This window comes from Scyliorhinus canicula, chromosome 14, assembly GCF_902713615.1.
Source record: "Scyliorhinus canicula chromosome 14, sScyCan1.1, whole genome shotgun sequence".
Classification (NCBI taxonomy): Eukaryota; Metazoa; Chordata; class Chondrichthyes; order Carcharhiniformes; family Scyliorhinidae; genus Scyliorhinus; species Scyliorhinus canicula.
In genome coordinates, this window is record NC_052159.1 from 20,410,906 (window position 1) to 20,438,239 (window position 27,334).

At 43.4% G+C, this 27,334-nt stretch overlaps 1 protein-coding gene across 2 annotated transcripts; it reads left to right on the forward strand.

Annotated features, from left to right (window-relative positions):
- Positions 1–538: 538 nt before the first annotated feature.
- On the forward strand, positions 539–27,319 carry gtpbp6 (GTP binding protein 6 (putative)). 2 transcript variants are annotated; one of them, XM_038817818.1, is made up of 10 exons: positions 539–1,274; positions 6,941–7,078; positions 9,932–10,002; positions 13,424–13,554; positions 14,720–14,790; positions 15,815–15,973; positions 18,263–18,471; positions 21,231–21,379; positions 25,606–25,758; positions 26,001–27,319. In XM_038817818.1, the coding sequence occupies exons 1-10, from the start codon at positions 821–823 to the stop codon at positions 26,122–26,124; spliced, it is 1,659 nt and encodes a 552-aa protein (XP_038673746.1). In that variant the 5' UTR covers positions 539–820; the 3' UTR covers positions 26,125–27,319. The 2 variants fall into 2 exon arrangements, with proteins under 2 accessions (XP_038673746.1, XP_038673747.1); XM_038817819.1 differs by lacking the exon at positions 539–1,274 and adding an exon at positions 3,692–3,717.
- Positions 27,320–27,334: the final 15 nt, after the last annotated feature.

Genomic DNA, 27,334 nt, shown 5'->3' on the forward strand with positions numbered 1-27,334 from the left:
AAAACACCGCCCGGGGGTCGGTGCTTGTGCTAATATATATATTTTTTGTGTTCTCATAAAGAAGGCGTGTCACAGTCTAATCGTTCCGCCCGCCGGGGAAAGCGGGATGAGTGAGAAGAGAATTCGTGCACGGCCTTTACTTTTTAAATTTCTCAAACGGGGCCTCCGGGGAAGCCTTCAGCACGGGAACCAGAGTTAAATTGAGGGGGTGGATTTGAGGAGAAACTGTTAGCTGGCAAGTTCAGGTGGATGTTTCCAGGGGAGGGGAGGGGAGGGGAGGGGGATTTAGGGCCTGTTTTCATCATCATAGGATTTTGGGCCTGTTTTCATCATCATAGGATTTCCAGTGCAGAAGGAGGCCATTTGGCCCATCTAGACTGCACTGGCTCTCAGGAAAGAGCACCCCATTTAAAGCCCACGCCTCCACCCTATCCGCATAACCCCGCTGAACCTTTTTGGACACAAAGGGCAATTTATCATCGCCAAACCACCTAACCTGCACGTTTTTGAACTGTGTAAGGAAACTGGAACACCCGGAGGAAACCCACGCAGGCACGGGGGAGAACGGGCAGACTCCGCACAGACAGTCACCCGAGACGGGAATTGAACCTGGGACCCTGGAGCTGTGAAGCAACTGTTCTAACCACTGTGCTGCCTTTAGTCCCCATTGATACTTTTTACCCTGTTAATATGGCGGCGAGGCTGAGCTGGGAAATGTTAACTGAATGTGTCTCTGACTCCCCCAGCACATGATCTTTTGAAGTCATCAGAACGGACAGCTGCTGGACCTGGCTGATAGGCAGCCTTGCTGTTCACCGCCATGGGGTTACTGAGGAATGCCTCCAGGATATTTGTGCTGCACCCCCTGCAAAGACTACAGCTTCAGAAAAGATGCGTATGCACAGTTGGCACACAGGCGCCAAACCTGTGTTTCCACCCCAAACTCCTGCCTCTGAAAATCAGGAATGCTTCTTATGGTTCAGGGGAAAATCAGTATCCTGCAAACTTGCCCTGCCACAGTTTTCGGTGTTTTGCTACAAGCAAGTATCATTCAAAAAGCAGGAAAACTGCCAACAGCAGAAAGCCCTCAAGAAGTGGAAAGCAAAGTGAGGAGGATGATGAGGCGTCGACAGATGACGAATGCGAATTGGAAGATGCTGAATTTGAAGAGCTGTTTCAAGAACAAATATCTCCCCTTCCTGAAGGCGGTCATAGAGTATTTATTGTTCATCCTGATGTAAAGTGGGGAGGAAAGAAGCAATATCTTACAACAGGTAAATATGTTAACTAATGCAAACTAAGAAGTCTTACAACACCAGGTTAAAGTCCAACAGATTTGTTTCGAATTACTATTTTCAGAGCTCAGCTCCTTCATCATGTTGACTCACCTGATGAAGGAGCTGCGCTCTGAAAGCTAGTGATTCAAAACAAACCTGTTGGGCTTTAACCTGGTGTTGTAAGACTTACTGTACCCACCCCAGTCCAATGCCAGCATCTCCACAGCAATGCAAACTAAGTTTTATATGGAAACTGTAACACAGTGGCTATGTTCATGGACTACTTAATCCAGAAACCTGGACTAATGACATAGTGACATGAGTTCTCACCATAAAAATTAGAGATTTAAATGCTTTTAAATAAATGTAAAATAAAAAAACAGTATCAGTGATAGTGACCATTTAACTATCAGAATGTCATTAAAAACCTGTTGGGTTCTACCATATTTGATCTAACTTAAATGTGACTCCAGACTCTCTGAAATGTGGCTGACTTTTAACCGTCCTCCGAAACAGCCTAGCAAGCCATTGTTAAGCAGGTAGCTCACCACCATTTCCTCACTGGCAATAGGGATGAGCATTAAATGCTTTCCTCAGGTCATTGCCCTGAAATGTTCATTCTGTTGCCTGACCTCTAACCTTTAAATATCATCCTTTCATCAAATCATAGAATCAGAATTTACAGTGCAGAAGGGGGCCATTCAGCCCATCGAGTCTCCATCGGCCCTTGGAAAGAGCACTCCAATTAAGCCTTCACCTCCACCCTATCCCGTAACCCAGTAACCCCACCTAACCTTTTTGAACACTAAGGGCAATTTAACATGGCTAATCCACCTAACCTGCCCTTCTTTGGACAGTGGGAGAAAACCGGAGCACCCGGAAGAAAACCATGAATCATAGGGTGCGATTCTCTGGCCATATTGTGCTCGGGCGAGAGCACGATGCAGCCTGAGAATCTCGGGATAGCCTCTCGCGGGCTTCCCGGCAGCCACCCCCTCGCGGAATTCACCCGAGGATTAAAAACTCTGTCCAAAAGGGGCAGGACCAAACTGCGCTCGCGGAGGTAGGTTTTACACCTCCTTAGGACATACCTGGGATACACAGCCTTCTTCAATTTTCTGGCCTCCTCGGAGGCTGCAGCCAAGCGCCGAACAGTGCTGGTCCACCTGGCGGATCGGCACCCGGTGGGGAGTCCCTTCGGAGGTCCCTGGGTGGTCAGAATCAGTACAGGGTTGGCCCGCTGAACCGTGGGAACTTTCGCACTGTCGAGCTGGCTGGAGCACTTCCTGGTGCCAGGGTGAAAGTGCCAAGAGTCAGGGCTGAGGGGGCCATTCCCATAAAAGGAGGGTGGAGGAGGGGTTTGAAGGGTGGGGATGTGCAGGGCAGGCAAGTGAGGGTCTTGGGGAGGTTGGGGAGTGACAGGTGGGGCTCCACCAGCGAAGCCTGCAGGGAAACTCCTGTAAAACCCACCACAAGAGAAATTTTGGGGGAGAATAACACCCATAGAACAGCCTGTCATGTCCATACCAGTTCTCTGCTGAGAGCAGTTCAGATAGTATCACTCCCCTACCTCTTTTCCTGGTTGCGCCGTACATTTTCCATTTGCAGCTAATTATCCACCACAGTCAGAAGCAGTGCATTCCAAATTCTCACCATTCGCTGCAGAAATAAATGCCTCTTCGTCGCCATTGGCAGTTTTGCTGATCCTTAAATCGGTGACATCTGGTTCTTGATCCTTCCGCAATGGAAATAGTTTCTCTATCTGCTCGTGATTTGGAGTCCCTCTACCAGAAATCTAAATCCCTCGATCAGTTCACCGCTCCCCACCACCCCATCCCCAGTCTTCTCTTTTGTGAGGGAAAAAAGGCCTGTTCGCTCTTCCTGAATTTTGCAGTCTGGTATCATACTAGTAAATCACATTCCTGCACTTTTCCCAGTCTCTCTGTATCCTTTTTATATTGTGCAGACCAGAATTGTCCACAATAGCCTAAGTATGGTCTAACCACATTTCTATACAAATTTAGCATAAACTCTGAATTCAGGGGATGAACCTGGTGTGTTTTTTTCAATGAGCCTATTGAACTGAGTTATTCCTCTTAGTGATTTATGTATTTGTACCTCCAGATCCATCTGTTCCCCTTCGTATTTCGACACCTATTTTCCCAAAGTGTAGATGGATCCTTAATCCTCCTACCAAAATGCAGGGATTGAAGGTTGCAATAATCTGCAGTAGCTCTGATTATAATTCATATTATTTCTTTTGATTCTATATGGGCAGCATGGTAGCAGAAGTGGCTAGCACTGTGGCTTCACAGCGTGAGCGTCCCAGGTTCGATTCCCCGCTGGGTCACTGTCTGTGCAGAGTCTGCACGTTCTCCTCGTGTCTGCGTGGGTTTCCTCCGGGTGCTCCGGTTTCCTCCCATCGTCTAAAGATGTGCAGGTTAGGTGAAAAAATGAAAATGAAAATCGCTTATTGTCACGAGTAGGCTTCAATGAAGTTACTGTGAAAAGCCCCTAGTCGCCACATTCCAGCGTCTGTTCGGGGAGGCTGGTACGGGAATTGAACCGTGCTGCTGGCCTGCCTTGGTCTGCTTTAAAAGCCAGCAATTTAGCCCAGTGTGCTAAATCAGGTGGATTGGCCATGCTAAATTGCTCTTGGTGTCCAAAAAGGTTAGGAGTGGTTATTGGGTTACGGGAATAGGGTGGAAGTGAGGGCTTAAGTGGGTCGATGGATACTTGATGGGCCGAATGGACTCCTTCTGCACTGTATGTTCTATGTTCTATATTTAAACTAGCGACTAAATTTTATTAGAAATAAGCACAAGAAAACTAAGATAGTGATATTCTTACTGAATAGCAACTTTACCTGTACAATTGCAATTAATACTGAAATGAAGTATGATTTGGATCGTGAAGCACGCTGATGTTCTCTGCGAGGCTATCCCATCTTGGAACACCAGTTCATGGAAGTGTATAGTTTTGTTTTTGTAATGGTGTGAAGAGACAAGTGAGAGTAAGTAGCCTAGTCATATTATAATAATTATTAAAGGCTATTTATTAAATACAGAAAAAACACATAGACACAAACAGGGCGACTCAATTAAGGTGTATGAAGGTGTACCCCTTGTTCCAAAATATATCTACGATCCTTGAACTCCTTAAGACTTTGCACTTTCCCCAAATAACATCCAAATTAAATAAATCCAGCTTCTAGTTACCACACAATACATGAATGATAATCAAGTCTGAGAAACGTCCTGTCCTGGTCCAGCGAAGATATTTAAACTGAATTTCTGAAGGTTTTCTGCACTGCCTTGGCTCTAGGACTCTGAAGCTGTTAGATGTAAAACTTCTGCTTCAGGCTACTGGCTGGAAAACTGGGTGGTCTGCATCTGAGCCAGCTAGGTGTTGACTGGCTTTCCATGCTTCTGTGGCTGCTAGTAATTATACTTTGGTTCCACTATGCCTCTGCCTCCTGTGTATTTGACTGTCTGCCCATATCAAATTCCCTGACTCTAGATATTATCATATGTATACCTCACTGATATTTCCAATCATTTAGGTCAACTGTTGCTACTCATAAGATATTCACATCTGACTTTTATCTAAAATATCTTACAATCTCATTACACGGAGAGATGTATCTCATCTGGCCTTTTGAATACTGGCCACTGCTGTCTTTAGGCAGATTTCTCTCTGTTGCTGGGCAGATCACATCCCATTATGTTTTGTTAAATACGGTTTACTGCTGTTACCAGGCAACTTCATGACAGACGCCTTCAAGATTAGGAAGGATTATAAGATAACTAGTGTTAGATTGTGCCCTCTCATTTCCCTGTCATGCTGCAAAACAAAGCAAATTACAAAAGAATTAAAGGCGAGGTGAGAAAACATTTATTTGTACAGAGGATGGTTAAAATATAAAATGTCTTCTTGGCTACAAGCTATAGTTGGAGCAGAGTGCACAGTTCATGAATTATTTTCAGTGGATATTAGAAACATTTTGGAAAAAGAGAAATATTGAAAGATGTTAGCCTTTGGCTGCTGTTCAGTAAAGAGTCAAGAGTTCTGCTCGTTTTCCCAAACACCTTTATTTTTCCTTGAACACACTCTGTACCAAAACTCTTATCGCCACATCACATGCCTCAAAAGCCACCTGCAGCCTCTTTACGTATCAGTGTCAAATATTGGATACTTAACATCAATGAGACATCTAATTGGAATGTTTCTTAACCCATTCCTTAACAGTCTCCCCTTCCTTGGAGAAAAAAAAATAATTAGGTAAAAACAAAATTTTAAGAAACTCAAAAACACATGCAATTCCCCCCCCCCCTCTTTTTTTTTCATTTTTGGAAAGGAAAAAAAAGAGTCACAGAAACAGGCGCCCTTCATTAACAATATCCAAAAGTTTCTGTGCACTAGCCCCTCTTTTCTTAAAACAGTTGGCCAATTGATGGCGTCTGTCGACCCATTTAATTTTTGCTATCTCCCCTTTGTCCAACATCTGCTTCAAATTTGTGATGTTTATCCTTAACCTTTTCTCATTGACACTTTTTGTAGAGTGCACATTTTCCCACAGGGATTTATTGTCAATTTGACACTCTATGGGTATGTTATTCAAATCCCCTAATCCCAAAATGTCTTTCAATATCTGAGACATATAAAAGGCTATTACCACTACCTCTACAAGGCTTACCATCTCAGCAGCTAAAGTGCTTTTGATCACTCTCCTTATTTTCTTTGTTTCCCACACAAGAGGGCAACATTTACCATTGTTCCCCAAAAGGAAAATTATAAAACCTATGCTTGAACCCCATCGCATAAATTTGCATAGGATGCATCACTATAAATTATGGGTTTCAATTGCCTGAGATCACCTAAAACCGGGAACCTGAAAACACACTAATCTTCATCTGAAATTCTTTTACCGTCAAAACCATGTAGACTTTCTAGCCTCGGGCAATTTGTTGTTTATTCACTCCTACATTTTAAAACAATCTTTTCAGCCTCGTCAGTGTTTTTTATAGATTGGCTTTTTAATATAAAATTAAAACACAAAATGGAAATACTGGCAGCATCCGTGGAGAGAGAAAAACAAAGATTTAACATTTGAGGTCAGTGACCTCTCGTCAGAATGTTAAATGTTTATTTCTTCATGGATGTTGCCATATCTGCTTAGCATTCCTAGCCTTTTCTGTTTTTCTTTTGATTTCCAACATCTGCATCATTTTGCTTGTGGATTGGGATTTTGATTGGTTTCTCCTTTTTTTAAGCAAAGGGAATGCTAAATCAGCAGGCTCTTCATATGCCCTCGAGCATCTTCTAACAGAGCTATAATACTCCAGGCCAGCTGCTGTTATGCACTGTATAGTTGGGGCAGCATGGTGGCGCAGTTAGTGCTGCTGCCTCACGGCGCCGAGGTTCCAGGTTTGATCCCGGCTCTGGGTCACTGTCCGTGTGGAGTTTGCACATTCTCCCCGTGTTTGGGTGGGTTTTGCCCCCACAACCCAAAAGATGTGCAAGATAGGTGAATTGGCCACGCTAAATTGCCCCTTAATTGGAAAAATGAATTGGGTACTCTAAATTTTTTTTTTGTATAGTTGCTGTGCTCCTTAAGATTATATTCACTGGTATCTTAATTCTGTCCTTCCTTTCTTTACAAGGTGAACTTCAGATGGCTGAAGCAGTTGCTCTTGTGAACACTCTGCCCAACTGGCATGTTGTTGATAAGGTTATTCTTTCCACAAAAAGTCCAGACAACAAATTCATTTTTGGCAAAGGCAATTTTCAGACTCTCACAGGTAATTTGACTTTCTTAATGGTAAAATATGAACTAAAAGTGACACGCTTCTAAATTATATACTTTGAAAGGTATAATTTAATGTGACAATTGTAAATGAAGTTTTTCCCAGTGGTTAAGAAATTGTTCTTTAAATGTCTTATTCCACCATAATTGGAATGCATTTAAAAATATATATTTTATTAAGTTTAGGCCCCCAAGCAGTCATGGCAAGATAGAGGAACAGATATGTGGACAAATATAAGATGTGTAAAAATAATAGGGTAAGGGTATTCAACTTTCTCAAAATTAATTGGGGTAGGCAAAGTGTGAAAGGCTTAGAGGAGATAGAATTTTTTAAGTGCATCCAGGAGAGCTTTTGAAGGAAGTGGTATAGGTGTCAGTCAGGGAGCATTTTGGTGATAGTGACCATAACTCGGTAGTTACGGAAAGGGACAAAGATGGACCAGAAATAAGGTTTACGAACTGAGGGAAGGCTTACTTGAATAGGATAAGACAAGATCTGGCCGAAGTGGAATTGGGAGCAGCTACGTGTAGGAAGATCCATTCAAAAAGGAAATATAGAGAGTACAATGCAAAAAAGTTCCTGTCAAGGTGAAGGGTGCGGTCAACAAGTCCAAAGAACTCTGGATGTTAAAGGAGATACAGCATTGGATCAGGGAAAAAAAGGGAAACTTGTGGCAGATTCAGGGGGCTCTAAGTAGCGATGACCATGAGGAGTATAGAAATGCAGGGGGGGTACTTAAAAAATAAATTAGGAGAGCAAAAAGGAGGCATGAAAAATCAATGGCGGGCAAAATAAAAGAAAATCCCAAGAAGTTTTATACGTATAATAAAGGCACAAGGGTAACCAGGGAAAGAGTAGGGCCCATTAGGTACCAAAGTGGCAACCTCTGTGTGGAGCCAAACGATGTAGGTGAGCTATTAAATGAATATTTTGCATCTGTGTTTAGTATGGAGAAGGGTGATGTAGGTATAGGAAGCAGGGAGGGGGACCGCAATATAATTAACAGATTAGCATGAAGAGGTGTTAGTGGTTTTAATGGGCTTAAAAGTGGATAAAAGGCCCAGATGAGATGTATCCTAGGCTGCTGTGTGAGGCAAGGGAGGAGTTTGCAGGGGCTCTGGTGCTAATTTTCAAATCCACTCTGGCCACAGGAGAGTGCCAGAGGACTGGAGGACAACTAATGTGGTACTATTCTTCAAATTGGTGAATGGGAAAAAAACAGGTAATTATAGGCCAGTGAGTCAGTGGAAGGAAAACTACTGGAAGAAATTCTGTGGGACAGAATTAATCTGCATTTGGAGAGGCAAGGATAATCAAGGATAGTCAGCATGTCTTTTTGGAGGGAAATCATGTCCAATGAATTTGATTGACTTTTTGGAGGAGGTGACCAGGTATGTAGATGAGAGCAGTGCAGTTGATGTAGTCTACATGGACTTTATTAAGGCTATGACAAGGTCCAGCATGGGAGACTGATCAAGAAGGTAAGAGTTCATGAGATCCAGGGAAATTTGGCAAATTGGATCAAAAATTGTCTGATAGAAGGAGGCAGAGTTGGTTGGTCAAAGGTTGTTTTTGTGACTGATAGTCTTTGTCCAGTGCTGTTCCACAGGGATCAGTGCTGGGTCCCTTGCTTTTTATAATGTGTTAATGATCTAGATGTGAATGTAGGGGAATGATCAGTGTGCTCGCAGATGGCACAAAATTGGTGGTGCGATAAATAGCGAGGAGGAAAGCCTTCGATTACAGGATGGTATAGACAGGTTGGTCAGGTGGGCAGAACAGCGGCAAATGGAATTTAACCCTGAAAAGTGTGAAGTGATGCATTTCTGGAGGACTAACAAGGCAAGGGAATATACAATGAAGAGCAGGGCGCTAGGAAGTACAGAGGACCAGAGGGACCTTGGAGTGCATGTCCATAGGTCTCTGAAGGCAACAGGACAGGGTTTAAGAAGGCATATGGGATACTTGCCTTTATTACCCGAGACAAAGAATATAAGTGTCTTTATGCGCAATCTTCTTGGATAAAAAGAATATAAGAGCAGGGAGGTTGTGATGGAGCAGTGTTAAATGTTAGTTAGACCGCAGCTAAAGTACTGTGTGCAGTTTTGGTCGTCACACTGTAGGAAGGATGTGATTGGATTGGAGAGGGTGCAGAGGAGATTCATCAGGATGCTGCCTGGGCTGGAGCGTTTCAGCTATGAAGTGAGGCTTGATGGGTAGGGGTTCTTTTCCTCAGAGCAGAGAAGGCTAAGAGGGAACCTCATTGAGGTGTACAAAATTATGAGGGAAATAGACAGGAAGAAACGTTTCCCCTTAGTCAGTAACCAGGGGCATAGATTTGAGACAAGGAGCAGCAGATTTAGAGGGGATTTGAGGAAAAACCTTTTCACCCAGAGGGTGTTGGGAATCTGGAACTCACGGCCTGAAAGGGTGGTAGAGGCAGGAACCCTCACAACATTTGAGAAGCATTTAGATGAGCAGTTGAAACGTCACAGCATACAAGGCTACGGGCCAAGTGGTGGAAAATGGGATTTGAATAGATAGGTGTTTGAGGGCCGGCACAGACACATCGGCTGAAGGGCCCATTTCTGTGTTGTAAAACTCTACAACTGTCACAGAACGTACATGAGTACCACTGGACCTCTGTGGGCTATTTGTGTGGATAAGCCCATTTGAAATGATGCACTGTTAGTGGATTCAACTATTTTAGCAATGCTTTGTCACTGTTGAAATAAGAAAGTGACATCTTTCACGGCCTCATTGTGTTCTAAAAAACTTTGCAGAAAATTAAATGTTGTTTGAAGTGTCATCATTGTTTGATGCAATTTAAATGCTGCTGTTTTACAGAAAAAATAAAAGGACTGCCACAGATTACTGCAGTGTTTATGAATGTTGAACGACTGTCTGCATTATCAGAGGTAAAGAAGCTTCACCCAACCAACACCAAAATGTATGATGTGAAAGTAATAACTGGTCACAATAGGTCTGTGCTCGTTGGAGTTTAGAGGATGGGGGGGGGGGGGTCTTATTGAAACTTACAGGATACCGAGAAGCCTAGATAGAGTGGACGTGGAGAGGATGTTTCCACTAGTAGGAAAAACTAGAAGCCAAGGGCACAGCCTCAGACTAAAGGGACGATCCTTTAAAACAGCCAGAGGGTGGTGAATCTGTGGAACCCTTTGCCGCAGAAGGCTGTGGAGACCAAATCACTGAGCGTCTTTAAGACAGAGATAGATAGGTTCTTGATTAATAAGGGGATCATGGGTTATAGGGAGAAGGCAGGAGAATGGGGATAAAAAACATATCAGTCATGATTGAATGGCAGAGCAAATCCGATGGGCCGAATAGCCTAATTGTGCTCCTGTGTCTTATGATCTTAATGTGTGGATTGTTATATAATAATTGATAGCAAATAGTAGGGCAATAATTTCACCAAAGTGGTAAAATTGCAACCACAGAAGAGAAGTTCAGAAAGTTCTTAAAGTACCTGAAAGTGGCAGAGATTAAAAAGATGCTTTGATCCGCTCCTTGGTTCCTGTTATTTTGTAATTTGCCACCGTTTTGGAGCTATTATTATATTGGATTGGATTGGATTTGTTAATTGTCACGTGTACCGAGGTACAGTGAAAAGTATTTTTCTGCAAGCAGCTCAACAGATCATTCAGTACATGGGAAGAAAAGGAAATTAAACAAAATTCAAGAAAGTACAAGAAAGTACATAATAGGGCAACACAAGATATGCAATGTAACTACACAAGCAGCGACATCGGGTGAAGCATACAGGGTATAGTGTTAATGAGGTCAGTCAATAAGAGGGTCCTTTAGGAGTCTGGTGACAGTGGGGAAGAAGCTGTTTTTGAGTCTGTTCGTACGTGTTCTCAGATTTCTGTATCTCCTGCCCGATGGAAGAAGTTGGAAGAGCGAGTAAGCCGGGTGGAAGGGATCCTTGATTATGCTGCCCACTTTCCCCAGGCAGCGGGAGGTGTAGATGGAGTCAATGGATGGGAGGCAGGTTGTGTGATGGACTGGGCGGTATTCACGACTCTCTGAAGTTCCTTGCGGTCCTGGGCCGAGCAGTTGCCATGGATGGATATTGGGAGCCGATCAGCTGCATGCTTCAAGTGCATGTTTCCGACACTTAACTATTAATATATTGTTATTGCTAGTCCATGAAAAAAAAAATTATGATTCGTGGTAAGGACATGCTCTGGTGGGATACTGCTTCATTTGACTGTCCTGGTTTGACCTTGATCCTGTGCTGGCTTAACTGGTCACAGCCTTGAAACTAGTCGGAAAGCCGTAGTTGGTCTTAAAGTCAAATGGTGTTCCTGTTTCTGACCATTATCCAGCAATCCCTGGCCACTGAAAAGTGCAAGCTTGTAGCCATCGGGTGATTAGGCTTGCTTGACAACGCTCTCGTTCTCTGGGCTTACACATTAAGACAAAGTACTGATAGGCAGCTTAAGGAGCAGAATAACCTGGTGCCTTCAGGAGAAAATTTGAGGGAAACTATTAAGTGAAATATGTTTATTTAAAAGTAACAGTGTAAAACTATTAAATTCTGAGCATAGATGCTACCATACAACATTCACTCCAATTTCCTTGAGCAGCTCAATAATCTAATAAATTACAGAACAAAATATATATTTTAGAAGCTTTGCACTGCTGCAAATATTTTTGGACAACCGCCAGCGTTTTGATCAATACGTTTGTTCCTACTCATGTTGTTACCTTCTCTGCCTCATGACAAGCCATTCCTTGAATTTTGTGAACACGGAAACTTGATTATAAAACTATTCAGAAAATAATTAAAAATTGAAGTGTTGAATTTTTTTTTGCTCTAATTGTCATTTTATGAGAATTTTAGACTATCTTATTACGATCCGGACCAGACCCCAACATTTTATTTAATTTGTAAGACTGGGAAAAGGATGCTTTGCTGCAGGTGTGACTCCGTGCACAAATAGGGATATGAAAAATTAAAACAAACTTTGTAACTAATACAGGATTAAATTAACTTTAACATCATACAAGAAATAGCTTTCAATTACCAGTTAAACAATGCTTAACAATAAATGTCACACTTTAACTTCTAACTGAGATCTTCTTTATCTCCAACCAAGCAAAAACCCATCTTGGGTCAAAACCCACTTTTAAATAGAGGTAGCAAACACAGGATTACTTGCCAAACATTGGATAGAGATCTTTTGAGACTGCTTGAAAAGAGAGACCTGCCACCCTGTCAGAATATTACAGAATCACTGGCTGTATTCTTTAGAAACTGCTTCTTTGCTCTCCTTCCAGACAGAAAAAACAAAAGTAAAAACTCCGCACCTGAGACTGCTCAGCCCCTGGCTCCTCCCATTAACTACATCATCTCAATCCCACTAACTGATTATGACCATCTCACTAACGTTAAGTACAAGGTCTCTAATTATCTACTCCCCGGGGAACTTTCTTTCTATAAACAAAATCCCATTAGCCCTATTCAGGTAAACCATATACATGGTTGGAATGAATGATGATCTCATTGTTTTTTACAATGCTTTAATTACCTTCTGCAGGCCCAATGTCTGCCTGTCTTTAAAACCAGCATTTTTACAAACATTACTGCAGCAGTCACATACACACACTAACCCAGGCTTTTTTTAACTGCTACTGCACTAGATACGTATAATAGAATATATATATGAAATTCCTACATTCACCATAATCTTCAAAGGACTTTCATTGCCAAGTGACATTCATGCTACACAAGTGCCAGGAAATGACTGACTCCAGCAAGAGAGAATCTAGCCATCTCATAATATTTTACAATTTCTCCCCATGTCTGCTTGGGTTTCCTCCGGGAGCTCCAGTTTCCTCCCACAGCCCAAAGATGTGCAGGTTAGGTGGATTGGCCATGCTAAACTGCCTTAGTCTCCAAAAGACTAGGTGGGGTTACTGGGTTACGGGGATAGGGTGGAGGTGTGAGCTTAAGTAGGGTGTTCTTTCCAAGGGTTTGTGCAAACTCGATGAGCTGAATGGCCTCCTTCTGCAGTGTAAATTCTGTGATTCTACAACCTAGAAGGACCCAGATGCATGGGAGCAACACCATCCCCAAGTTCCCCCTCAAGCCACTCATCAGCCTGACTTAGAACTATTATTGTTGTTTCCTTCACTGTCACTGGTCAGCACTGTAGACTGTGGTAGTTCAAGAAAGTGACTCTCAAGTCCAGGGCAATTGGGAATGGGCAGAAAATGCTGACCTTGCCTGTGATATCCACATCACACGAAAGAATAAAAAGTGCTTCTTTTCAAAAGTGCAATTCAGTAAACTATTTTCTTTGTCTCTGTTAGAAAGAGTTGGAATCTGCCTGGGGAGTTGAAGTGTTTGACAGATATTCCATTGTCCTTCACATCTTCCGTTGCAATGCTCGGACCAAAGAGGCCAAACTGCAGATAGCGCTGGCTGAGATCCCATACTTGAGGTAAGGTTTTGATTCTCTACAACTCTCCTAAAGCTTTAACAGTATTACGGTGCATGATCATAGTTTGGGAGGGGTGGCTGGTACAATTAATTAAGACAAATTTTCCTCTGTGCTACAAGACACGGATATGAATTTAATTTGTAAGTAAGTTTGTCGGTTCGCTTTTAAGAATTAGAAGATTAGATTTAGATGCTTTAATCCAGTTCCCAACTTGCATTCAACTTCATAGTCTGTAAATAGGCATTAATAATTGTGTCTCACTCAGATGTCATTAGCTTGTTTCCAGTTTACCAAATGGGAAACAGTTTGGGCGTTTGAGCATGTTGTCAATGATTTGCTTTTCACTAGATCAGAGAATAGAGTGCAAGTTGAAAAGTTTTACTTTCCTCTAGCACATCTATTCATCTTAATAGCAAGTGCATTCAACAAATAGGCCTACAATGTCCTTGTATAAAACTTCCAACAATCACAAAAAGAGCTGGTGAACATGGGCATTTGTTTTGTGATTGGAAATCACAGAATCTTGGAAAACCAGCTCACTGTGGAAGTATACTTCACAACTGACGGCTGCTTCTGTCCTCCCGGTCTCTGAATTCCACTGTCAAAACCTGAAGTGCTCGCTGATATAAATGCTAATTCCTTTCAGCTTCAGCTTGGGTCACTGTCTGTGTCTGCACGTTCTCCCCGTGTCTGCGTGGGCTTCCTCCGGGTGCTCTGGTTTCCTCCCACAAGTCCCTAAAAACGTGCTGTTAGGTGAATTGGACATTCTGAATTCTCCCTCAGTGTACCCGAACAGGTGCCAGAGTGTGGCGACTAGGGGCTTTTCACAGTAACATTGTTGCAGTGTCAACGTAAACCTACTTATGACACGAATAAAGATTATTATTATAGTTGTCTGATTGTGCTTTCTGAAGGAATCCCGTATGAGAGATTCCACACCAATGTACAAAAACATTAAGTTGCATCACATCCGCATTAATACGCATGATTTCTTTTTTCATTTTAGTTTATTCTTTTTGAGCATGATTTTTATTTTTACACATGTGCTACTCTGGGCATGTTTTGCAAGTGTGTTTCAAAGACAACTTGCAGCAATATGGCTGCTTCTGATGGCTACTTTATGCTGTTGATTCATTTGAATATTTACTTTGCCCTAATTTGGTAGGTCCCAGCTGAAAAATGAAGTGGCTCACTTAGACCAACAAGGCGGTGGCTCCAGGTACATTATGGGATCAGGTAATATTCCCACTGACATAGGTTTGCTATATTCGATTATTGACCAATATTATCAATTCAATCCATTAAATTCTTGCAGTGCTCCAGATCGAGCCTCGCCTCGAGTCAAACTGTTCCAGTACAACTAAAACACTGGTGCCTGCCCAGTGATTCCATGTCCTCAAAAAGCGGAACAAATCCAACCATCAGTCTACTCTCTATCATCAGCAAAGTGATGCAGGTGTCATTGACAGTTCTCTCAAATGGTACTGACTCAGCAATAACCAGCTCACTGATGTTCAGTTTGGGCTCTGTGAGGGCCATTGATCTGATTAGAGTCTTAATTCGAACATGGACTTAAGAGCTGAACAAGGAAGTGAGAGTGACTGCCTTTGACATCATGGCCGGATTTGACCAAGTGTGGTATTGAGGAGCCCTAGCAAAACTGAAGTCAATGGGAATTGGGAGAAAAATCTTCAGAAAAAAGAAGTTAGTTGTGTTTGTTTGAGGTCAATCATCTCCATTCTGGTGGAAAAGCAGGAATTCCTCGGTAGAATCTGAGGACCAACAATCTTCAGCTGCTTCAATGACTTCTACTCCATCACGGGCAGCACGGTAGCATTGTGGATAGCACAATGGCTTCACAGCTCCAGGGTGGATGTGCAGACTCCGCACAGACAGTGACCCAAGCCGGAATTGAACCTGGGACCCTGGAGCTGTGAAGCAATTGTGCTATCCACAATGCTACCGTGCTGCCCACAGAAGGCGGTTCACCATCACCTTCTGGGGCAATAAATGCTGGTTGAGGCAGCAACTCCCATGTCCCAGGAACAAATAGCCAAATTCAGAAAATGTAATGGTTGTCAAAAATCTTCATAGAATTAAACATTGCTTTCAATTTAGTACATTTATAAGTGTTTTATTTTTGGAGCGAATGAAGTTTCAATCATGTCCGGTGCAGATATTGTTGTGGGTTTATGGAAACGTACACTCGATGGCAAGCTAATGAGGGGTTCACTTGTTTTAATCCACTCACTGTTTCCAGGTGAGACCTTCATGGAGGTTCAGCAACGCCTCCTCAAGGAGAGGGAACTGAAGATTAGAGGGGTGTTGGAAAAGCTAAAGAAGAAACGGCGGTTGCTGAGGACCCAGCGTAAACGCAGAGAGCTCCCGGTTATTTCTGTCATGGGCTACACCAACTGTGGTGAGTTTCCGTTCCGCTTTGTTCAGGAAGCAGCCATGATTACAGCTGTGTGATTCACTGCTCATGAGGATAGATTGAGGTAATCAGCACAGAATCATGGCAGTGTAGTTTCCTTTGTCGCTGAATTTTCTCAAAACACTAAGCAGGCAAACATTGCTCATGAGCAATCAGATTAAATACACACTTCCCCTTGGGTCTTATGATAAGTCTGAAAATAGTGAGTTTTCTCTTCAACAGTTTCTATCGCTCATTTTATAAAGCAGTACCTATGCAGAGGCAATTTGGCTCTACTAGAACAAGCACATTGGATGTGAAGGGCACTGGGGAATTTTTTTAATGTTTTGGATGCTATATAATAGTGTAAACACAACAGGATAATTAATTAGCGTAGAGCCAAAGGTAAATGCTAGGGTATAAATGTTTTTGCGGGTGGTACAACAAGCAAATATAATTGTCATCACAGCGCCAGAGGACCATAGGCTGCCCTCTCCTTTGAGGGCTGACTGGTGGTGATTTAACCTGAGGGTCACCAGACCTCAGGCAAGTGGCAAGGTTGAGAAGGTGGAACCTTCATGAATAACCTTAGCCGACGCGGGAATTGAACCCGTTTCCTGCCGCTAAAATTGGGAATCCTGATCAGGCGGAGAATCCCGTATCGGCGCAAAAACAGGATCGGTGGCAGGGAGCAGATCCGCCCCCAGTCTCAGCTTGTGCCATAGCAGCTAAGTGCTTTCACCTCTTTTCTAACTGCAGAATACACTTAGCATTGTTTAAGTGACCAGCATCTGTCAATCAGAACAAGAATGTTTATAAACATTGCAGTTAGCCTCAGTTGAGGGTACTTCAGGTGCATTCAAACATGAAAGGAAAGAATAATAAATAAACCTCCTGGCAGCTGTGTTCAAACCATTAAGTTAAAGGTACTGCACTGTGAAATTGAATGAATGTTTAGTATTTCAAAGGATCTCAGGGGATTTCAAGACTTTTCAAGGGTTGTCGGCTTTTTAGGAAGGCTCAGACACTTCAAAAAACAGCAGTTTTAAAAGCAAAAGGCTGAGGGAGAAGTTGTGAGGAAAGAGAACATTTTCCTGGCTTGAACCTTCAATGAACTGTTTGATCTGCTCATCAGCTGTCAGGCAAAGTAAGAAGGTCACTTCAGAGTTTAAACCGATCAAACAAGGATGAAGCTTGTTCAGAGAGTTGCCTGAGATCACAATGCCAAGAGTGATCTTCGGGTTGCCCAGGGCTAGAAGGGGCAGTCCAGACATGGGACCCTCATCCTTAGGAAGGGTCCGGGGGCCAACCCCCAGGACTCTTGGGGTGGGGGGGCCCTCCCCCTGCAGCCTGGCAATGACAAAGGGACACATGAGCAATGGGTGAACCCCCCTTGACCCCATCTCGGGGCCCATTATGCCAGGCTAGAGTGTCACTGCCAAGGTTTCAATGCCATGGTGCCAGGGGCCAGTGCACCGTTGGCACTCTGGGTGGGGCCTGAACGAGAGGGCCAGGTGGGAGGACTGGGGAGGTTGGGTTGCACGTGAGTGTGTATGTGAGAGGTGTGATGGGGTAACCCATTCTTCCCGTGGTGGGTGGAGGATTCTGCTCCTTGATGAGGGGTTGGTGGTGCACCTCTTGTCAGCGAGAGAGTCAACGTTTGTATTGTGGGGTGTGGGGGGTGGAATGGAGCCTGTCTCTGGACACTGGGATCGGGGCATCTGTTCAAAATGGCGGTCCAACACCAGTATGTGCAGGGAAACTGGCATATTCGCCACTATGCAGTATTTTGCACAGTAAAGGACTGAGAATGCCACCTCGACGTGCTCCTAGTGCGAGCAGGACACAGTCCCGATTCTCTGCTGGCTTCGTCTCTGGAACAGAGAATCCTGCCCAATGTTTCCTTTGGCTAGGGAATCTAGAACAAGGGGCAGAGTTTCAGGTAGGGTGCCGATCATTGAGGACTGAGACGAGGAGAAATTACTTCATTCAAAGATTTGTGAGTCTTTGCAATTCTCTATCCCAGAGGGTCATAGATATGTCTTCATTGAATATATTTAAGGTTGAGATAAGAGTTTTGGTCACTCAGGGAATTGAGGGATATCTGAAGCGTGCGGGAAAGTGGAGATGGAGCCCAAGATTAACCATGCAAGTATTGAATAGAGGAGCAGGTTGGACGGGCTATATGGTCTACTCCTATTTCTTATGTTCTTATGCAAATCCGTCTTCCTTGCACAGTGCAAAGGAACACCATAATCTGATTCACAACTGATGCATTTTGTATCTTCCATTCAGGAAAAACAACCCTGATCAAAACACTGACTGGAGACACGGGCCTTCACCCAAGAGATCAGTTGTTTGCTACCCTTGATGTTACCACCCATGCTGGCTTGATGCCAAGCCGTTTGATGGTCCTTTATGTTGATACAATTGGATTTCTTTCTCAACTTCCCCACAACTTAATTGAATCCTTCTCAGCAACTCTAGAGGATGTGGTATATTCAGTAAGTTTCAGTTTCTGACACGTATTATCTGCTTGGGTCAATATACCGGTATATATTTTAATAAAGCCACAAAACTTGTAACCATTTCCCAGGTTCTGTATTTTAGCTTAGCTGATGAACTTAGCTAGGAACTGAAAGGAATAGAAAGTCCCAGGGCAGGCCACAGCTCAGTAGGATCGGCTTGGTCAGGTGCTATATTTGAAAATCAGCTGGGGTTCAAGCACTAGGTTGAAGTGGAGCTCAAAATAAGAGCAGGATCAGGTTTGGCTGTGGTGACTTTGTAAGTCCATGCTCACCTCACAAGGCATTTTCCCCATTGAAGATCCCAGCTAACAAACTGCTCATCATGAAGTGTAGCTCAGTATGGCTCTCTCTCCAGAGAACCACAGTGTCTAGACACAGCTGATTTCCTTGCAGTGTAGGCTGGGTAAGGGGATTCATTTTAACCCAACTCACCAAGTGGGAATCCATTGGGGAATAAAATTGGGCAGGGTATAAAAATTGGAATTGCACCAAATCCAGTCAGTTTACCGACAGCTGGGTTAAGTTAAAACCATTCGCAAGGAGTTTGCTTTGAAGACAAATTGCTGTCTGGTACGTCTTCAGAAATCACACTGATTCTGCCATCATATTACAATATCAGTTGATCTAAAAGTATTGCCTAGTGACAAATGGGAATTAAGCATAATACAGCAATAGTACAGTAACAATTTGGTCTCTACACTAAGGAAGAAGGCTTACACAAAATCTGTTCACTACATTACATCCAGTCCATAATTTTTGCAGCAGCCCTGAATTTTTCCACCACTAAAATTCAACTATGATGCAAAATGGTACAGAACCCCAGTATAAATACCTTGTCCTCCATGCCTGTCTGATATGATATGGTTTTCAAAACATATTCTTTGAATGATCAAGAACTGTGTACTTGTTTGTTTTCATTGGCAGGACAATGGGAAGGAAGGCAATTAGTATTTCTGAACTCCCTTCTGTCAGCATGTGTTGTATAGAAATGAATGAAAAGTGCATTTAAAGCTGTGCTAAATAGTTTTTGCCAATGATAGCCTTCTTCCATAGAAGGACCATCGAGTCTGCGCTGATCCTCTGAAAGAGCACCCTGCCTATGCCCACTCACTCGCCCTATCCCCGTAACCCCATCTAACCTGCACACTTTTGGACTGTGGTAGGAAATCAGAGCACCCGGAGGAAATGTGAAAACTCCACACAAACAGTCACCCAAGGCCAGAATCGAACCCGGGTCCCTGGTGCTGTGTTTTACAATGACCATTATATCATAGCATTGTATATATGCTGAGATTTTCCAGCATTTTCTCTTTGGTTTGGGATTGTATATATGCTATTCTCTCGCTTTGGTGGAATGCTGTTTAAGATGGCCTGACATCTTAGTTCACTTTTTATACTTGGCAATGTATTAAGGATGCTCTCAACAGTGCCAAAGAGGCCCGGCCAACCACGCCCACATGTTCTGGTCTTGCCCTAGACTTGTGGAGTACTGGACAGCCTTCTTCGAGGCTATGTCCAAAGTGGTGGGAGTGAGGGTGGAGCCATGCCCGATAGTGGCAGTCTTCGGGGTTTCAGACCAGCCAGATCTATTCCTGGGGAGGAGGGCGGACGCTCTTGCCTTTGCCTCCCTGATCGCCCGCCGTAGAATCCTGTTTGGCTGGCGGTCAGCAGCACCGCCCAGAGCTGCAGACTGGCTGTCCGACCTCTCGGAATCTCTCCAAATGGAGAAAATCTAATTCGCCATCCGAGGGTCAGACGACGGCTTCCACAGAACGTGGGAGCCATTCATGCAATTGTTCCGGGACCTGTTTGTGGCCAACGAACAAGAGGAAGAATAGTCGGGTGGCCAAGAATCAGGGGAAAATGAGGCCGGGGGGGGGGGGGGGGGGGGGGGGGGGGGGGGGCTACGGGTTCGCAAGGTTTTACGCTTATTTCTTTTTCTTGTTAATTTATTGTTTTTGTATTGGAGGGGAGGGGTTACTGTTTTTCTCTGTTGTGATAAAATTTGTTGAAAACTTGAATAAAAATTATTCCAAAAAAAAGGGGAAGGTCAAAGCCGCAAGCGACAGTCTGATGGCAAGCCCAAAACCAAATTGTAAATAAATGCCTACAAACATGTGCCTCGGCCATATTGGGGAATATAAAATATGTATGCCGGTTAAAGGGGGGGCCACAGTTGTTATTATGAAGATGCTTACCTGTAAATATACATGTTAATTTTTGCATGTTTTTTTTTCTAATAATTTGTAATTTGTTGGATATAAAATATGAAAACTCAATAAAAACATTTCCAAAAAAAAAGGATGCTCTCAAACTATCATATTGTGCTTAGCTAGAATAATTTTGGGTACCTACTTTAAGAGGGATTTCCAGACCCCAGAAAAAGTACAGAAGGGATTCCGGGAGATAATACCTGAGATGTGAGGTGATGTTAGAAAACCTGTGACACTTCATTAGGAGAAAGAAGGTTAACAGGTGATATATTATGAAAGGTTTCAATATGGTAAATAAGGAAATACTATTTCCTTCGATCAGTGTATCTGTAACTAGAGGGTTGGATAGGTTGTAATATTTTGTGATTCTAAATATGGGAATAAGCTAGAGGGTATTTGTTATAGGTGAATGACACATTAAATCAACATTGCACTAACTAAGTTCATATAAACATTTTATTAATATCTTCCTCACACCCCCCCCCCCCCCCCCCCCCGCGGCCTCTTTCTATTTGTATCCAGGATGTAATAGTCCACGTAAGGGACATCAGTCACCCTGAAACCAACAATCAGAAAGTGAATGTACTGAATGTTCTCCGGAATCTCCAGCTCCCAAACCAGCTCTTGGATTCCATCATTGAAGTGCATAATAAAATCGATCTCCAAGAGGGGTAGGAACAGTATGATTTTCATGCGTTTCAAACAGCCAAAATAATGTGCACGTGCCTATCACCTTGATATTTCTTACTGTTTTAGTCAAAATCCCATGTAAAAATCTTCATGGATTTTAATCTGATGTAATGTCAAATGATGCATTTGTAGGTGGAAAAATTGGTATAAAAAATATAGATTGCATGTATCAATAGTTGATGGTACCTTTTTAGCTATACCAGTGCTCACTGAGTACCATGCAGCCCTGTAAAGCAAGCAACCCCTGATCTATCCTAAATTCGGTCATCACCATACTAAGCCCGACATGAAAAATATTCAAGGACACTGCTTTTACTGCCTTTTGAGGAAGAGAGTTCAGAAGACCCACCACTCTGACAGAAGAAATTTCTCCTCATCTCTGACTTAAAAAAGCGACCCATTATTTTTGAACAGTGTCCCCTAGTTCTAGATTCTCCAACAATAGGAAACATCCTGTCCATATCCACCCTGTCAAGACCCCCAGGATCTTAAAAGTTTTGATCATGTCGCCTCTTACGCTTCTAAACTCTAGTGGATACACCTAACCTCTCCAACCTTTCCTTATAAGACAACCGTTCCATCCTGGTATTAGTTTAGTAAACCTTCTCTGATCTGTTTCTAATACATTTATATCTTTATTTAAATAAGAAGAGCAATACTATACACAGTACTTAAGATGTGGTGTCACCAATGTCCTGTACAACTGAAGCATAACCTCCCTACTTTTGTAAATAATTCCCCTTGCAATAAATGATAACGTTCTATTAGCTTTCCTAATTACTTGCTGTACCTGTGTAGTAGCCTTTTGTGATTCATGCATTGGACACCCAGATCCCTCTGCACTTCAGAGCTCTGCAATCTCTCACAATTTAGATAATAGCTTTGTTACTCTTCCTGTCAAAATGGACATTTGCCCACATCATACTCCATTTTCCAGATTTTTCCCACTCAATTCAACTATCTATCCCTTTGTAGCCTCCTTAACCTCTTCACAAGTTACTTTCCTACCTATTTTTGTGTCATCAGCAAATTCGGCCAAGTCTTTTGTATAAATTGTAAAAAAATTGAAGACAGGCGCTATTCGCGGTGACATACCAGTTGTCACATCCTGCCACCCCGAAAAAGACCCATTTATGCCAACTCCATTCCCTGTTAGCTAGCCAATCTTCAATCCATGCCAACATGTCACCCAACCCCCCACACATTTTCAGCAATAGCCTATGATCTGCCACCTTATCAAATGTCTTCTGGAAATCTAAGTGCAGTACACCCATCGGTTTCCCTTTATCCACATCACAGAATTCCCAATAAATTGGTAAACATGATTTCCCTTTCACAAAACCATGTTGACTCTGCCGATTGCCTTGAATTTTTCCAAGTACCGCGCTGTAACATCTGACAATACCAGGTAATCTGTTTTATCCCATTGCCTGATATGGTAGTTTAGTTGAACCGAGATAACAATCTGAAGTCCATGAGACCAACATCCCATCAGGGGAGGTTGTGAAATTGAATTCAATAAATCATGTCGTTTATGATCCAGCTGCAGAAAAATAACCATGAAATCTGCTGGATTATTGATTATTGTTGGGAAGCTGCCACTCCTACTATGGTTGAGCACATACGTGTCTCTGCAGTTGACATTACATGGTTAACTTCTAATGCCCTCAAGGAATTAATGTTGCCATTATTTAAAGAATAAATTTGAAAAAGCACTTAGCATGCTGGCCATAGACGTGTTCATTAGCTTGAAGCAGTGAGAGATAAAAATGAGTTAAAGACTAGAAATCAAAAATTTGCAAGTTTTACTCTCTCCGTCAAGTGACCTGAAATATTTCTTCTCTACCTTTCTTCCCTCCTTCATTTTGAGAGTTAGAGAGTCTGACATCCAATGATCTGAGAAAGAGTAGATTATTTAGCTATTAAACTAATCACAAGATAGATCAGAGTAAGCAGGTCTTTTCCTCTTATTCAGTGTCATCCTTCTAGAATAACAAGATTGCCATCTTTTCACTGTCTCTAGGTGTTTCTTCAATAAATTAGACTTTTTTATATTCTTTCATGGAATGTGGGTTAGGCCAGTATTTATTACCCATTTGGGGCAGCATGGTAGCACAAGTGATTAGCACTGTGGCTTCACAGCGCCAGGGTCCCAGGTTCCATTCCCTGCTGGGTCACTGTGCGGAGTCTGCACGTTCTCCCCGTATCTGCGTGGGTTTTCTCCGGGTGCTCCGGTTTCCTCCCACAGTCCAAAGACGTGCAGGTTAGGTGGATTGGCCATGATAAATTGCCCTTGGTGACCAAAAAAAAAGGGTTAGGAGGTGTTATTAGGTTACGGGGATAGGGTGGAAGTGATGGCTTAAGTGGGTCGGTGCAGACTCGATGGGCCGAATGGCCTCCTGCACTGTATGTTCTATCCCTATTTGCCCTTGACAAGATAGTGGTGAGCTGCCTTCTTGAACCGCTGCAGTCTATGCAGCTTATGTACACCCACAGTGCTCCTAAGAAAAAAATTTCAGGGGTGTGACCCAATAACAGTGAAGGGACGACTATATATTTTCAAGTCAGGGTGGTACATGGCTTGGAGAGGAACTTCGGGTGGTGGTGATCCCATGCATCTGCTGCCCTTGTCCTAGATGGCAGAGGTCATGGGTTCAGATGGTGTTATCTAAGGAGCCTTGGTGAGTTGCTGCAGTGCGTCTTGTAGATGGAACATACTGCTGCCACTATGTGTTGGCGGTGGAGGGAGTGAATGTTAGAAGTGGTGGGTGGGCTACCAATCATACGGGATGCATTGTCCTGGATGGTGTCGAGCTTCGAGTGTTTTTGAACCTTTAATTTACAGGGTATGGATGTCGCTGACTATCCCAGCATTTATTGCCCATCCCTCTTTGCCATTCAGAAGGTGGTGGTGAGCTGCCTTCTTGAACTGCTGTAGTCCCTGAGGTGTAAGTTCACCTAGTGCTGTTCAGGAGGGAATTGCAGGATTTAGACCCAACGACACGAAGGAACAGCAATATATTTCCAAGTCAGGATGGTGACAGACTTGGAGGGGAACCTCCAGCTGGTGGTGTTCCCAGGTATCTGCTACCCATATCCTTTTAGATGGCAGTGGTCGTGGGTTTGGAAGGTGCTGCCTAAGGAATCTTGGTGAGTTACTGGTGCATCTTGTAGATGGTACATACGACTACCACTGTTCATCGGTGGTAGAGGGTTTGAATGTTTGTGGAATGGGGTAGCAATCAATGGGGCAACACAGGTGGAGAAGGTAGTCAAGAAGGCATACGGCATGCTTGCCTTCATTGGCCGGGGCATTGAGTATAAGAATTGGCAAGTCATGTTGCAGCTGTATAGAACCTTAGTTAGGCCACACTTGGAGTATAGTGTTCAATTCTGGTCACCACACTACCAGAAGGGTGTGGAGGCTTTAGAGAGGGTGCAGAAGAGTTTTAGCAGGATGTTGCCTGATATGGAGGGCATTAGCTATGAGGAGCGGTTGAATAAACTCGGTTTGTTCTCACTGGAACGACGGAGGTCGAGTGTCGACCTGATAAGAGGTCTACAAAATGATGAGGGGCATAGACAGGGTGGATAGTCAGAGACCTTTCCCCAGGGTAGAGGGGTCAATTACTAGAGGGCATAGGTTTAGGGTGCGAGGGGCAAAGTTTAGAGGCGATGCGTGAGGCACGTTTTTACACAGAGGGTAGTGGGTGCCTGGAGGAGGTGGAGGAAGCAGGGACGATAGTGACATTTAAGGGGCATCTTGACAAATACATGAATCGGATGGGAATAGAGGGATACGGTCCCAGGAAGTGTAGAAGATCTTAGTTTAAAGGGGCAGCATGGTTGGCACAGACTTGGAGGGCCGTAGGGCCTGTTCCTGTGCTGTACTTTTCTTTGTTCTTTGTTCAAGCGGATTGCTTTGTCCTTTATGGTGTCAAACAAATTGAGTGACGTTGGAGCTGCACTCATCCAGGCAAGTCATTCCATCACATTCCTGACTTGTGCCTTGTAGATGGTGGAGAGGCTTTGCGGGGGGAGGGGGGTCAGGAGGTTAGTTACTAACTGCAGAATCCCCAGCCTCTGACCTGCTCTTGTAGCCACAGTATTTATACGGCTGGTCCAATTCAGTTTCTGGCCATCCTTCCCATCAGCCTATTCCAGCTCAGACTCTGTAAATGTGTGGTTTCTTTTCCCTTCATTAAAGATATGAACCCACAGATCCAGACGCCGTCGCAGTTTCAGCGCTTCATGGACTCGGCATGGATGAACTGACAAAGAAAATCGAGGAGGCAGTTTTGCGAGTGACAGGAAAACTGATCCTCACGATTGAAGTAAATTTGGCTGGCCCTCAACTGAGGTAAGAAGGAAATCTCTGTGCGAGCACAACTTGCCAGAACCATACACGGCTTTGAAACAAATCTCATCGTTTTTCAAGTGCAAGTTCGTGAATTTGAAAGAAAAAATGTAAACAGTTAAAAATTGAACGAGTGAGGGCTGTTCATTCGGGAGTGTGTGGAGAATGGTCTCTGACAGTCTAACGTGTGGAAAGGCAAAGTTAAAGGTGCTGACGTGTAACACTGCTTCTTTTTATCACCCCAGCTGGTTGTATAAGGAAGCCACTGTGCAGGGAGTGGATGTTTTGCCAGAAGATGGTTTGGCCAACGTGAAGGTGATCATCAGCAGCTCTGCCTACGGAAAATACAGGAAGCTGTTCCAACCTTGAAGGAGAAGGGATGACTTTCCAGGGTTGAGGATTTGATCTTTTTTTTTCTCAGAGAAAAAATTGATACATGAATAGCACCTATTTGCCTCGCTGAGAAACATCTCCAGAATAATTCACCGGTAACAAGTCTCTTTGAAGTTGTTCTACAGGCAAATGTGGGCCGTTTGCACACAAGCAATGGTTCACTAACAGCAATGAGATGAACAGCCAGCCAGTTCTTGGTGGTTTCCTCTACAGGAAGACTGTTGATCAGGATACTGGAAAAAAAAAATCCCAGCTTTTTCTGTGGAATCTTTCATCCGTGGGATAGGCAGCCAGAACCTCAAGCTTGTCTCATTCCCTTGGACAAAGGTTTATTTTTTAAAATGAAGCTTCAAGAATGTAGTGGCAATATCATAAAGTCAATGTAGAAAGCATGATGATGTTCCATGATAAGCAGTGACTGTGTCTATAATTTAAATGAAGTTTAAAAAGTTCATAAAAATGATTGTTTGGCAGCACGGTGGCACAGTGGTTAGCACTGCTGCCTCACTGCGCTGAGGTCCGAGGTTCGATCCTGGCTCTGGGTCACTGTCCATGTGGAGTTTGCACATTCTCCCCTTGTTTGCATGGGTTTTGCCCCCACAGCCCAAAAATGTGGAGGGTAGATGGATTGGCTATGCTAAACTGCCCCTTAATTGGAAAAAATGAATTGGGTACTCTAAATTATTTTTTTTTAAATGATTGTTACGACAGTGGGAACGTCGCAATTTGGCTGGGTTAGGAAAATGCAACTGGCCAAGGTTCTTGCCCCTGATCAGCATCCAGTGACACCTGCTGAAAATGGTGCATACACACAGAGGCTTTGCGTGAACATGGTATTGGCTCCTGGTGTGATGTTCCGGCAGTCAATTAATCTCCCATCAATAACTGGCTTTACCGATAAATGAAATGTAAGAACTTCATTCGTTATGAAAAATGAAATGAAATGAAAATTGCTTATTTTCACAAGTAGGCTTCAATGAAGTTACTGTGAAAAGCCCCGAGCCGCCACATTCCGGCGCCTGTTCGGGGAGGCTGGTACGGGAATTGAACCGTGCTGCTGGCCTGCCTTGGTCTGCTTTCAAAGCCAGTGATTTATCCCTATTTCCCTGAAGACAAAGTTGGAGCGGGAAAATATTTTGAGTGTACTGGCAATAAATACATTTTCACACAGTCTCCCGTGTAATTC

Excerpts from the sequence above, each read along its gene's own strand:
- gtpbp6 (XM_038817818.1), top strand. The coding sequence starts at position 821 with ATGGGGTTACTGAGGAATGCCTCCAGGATATTTGTGCTGCACCCCCTG. Across the intron at positions 18,472-21,230 it reads TAGAGGATGTGGTATATTCA|GATGTAATAGTCCACGTAAG; the intron begins GTAAGTTTCAGT and ends ATTTGTATCCAG. Across the intron at positions 21,380-25,605 it reads AAAATCGATCTCCAAGAGGG|ATATGAACCCACAGATCCAG; the intron begins GTAGGAACAGTA and ends CCTTCATTAAAG.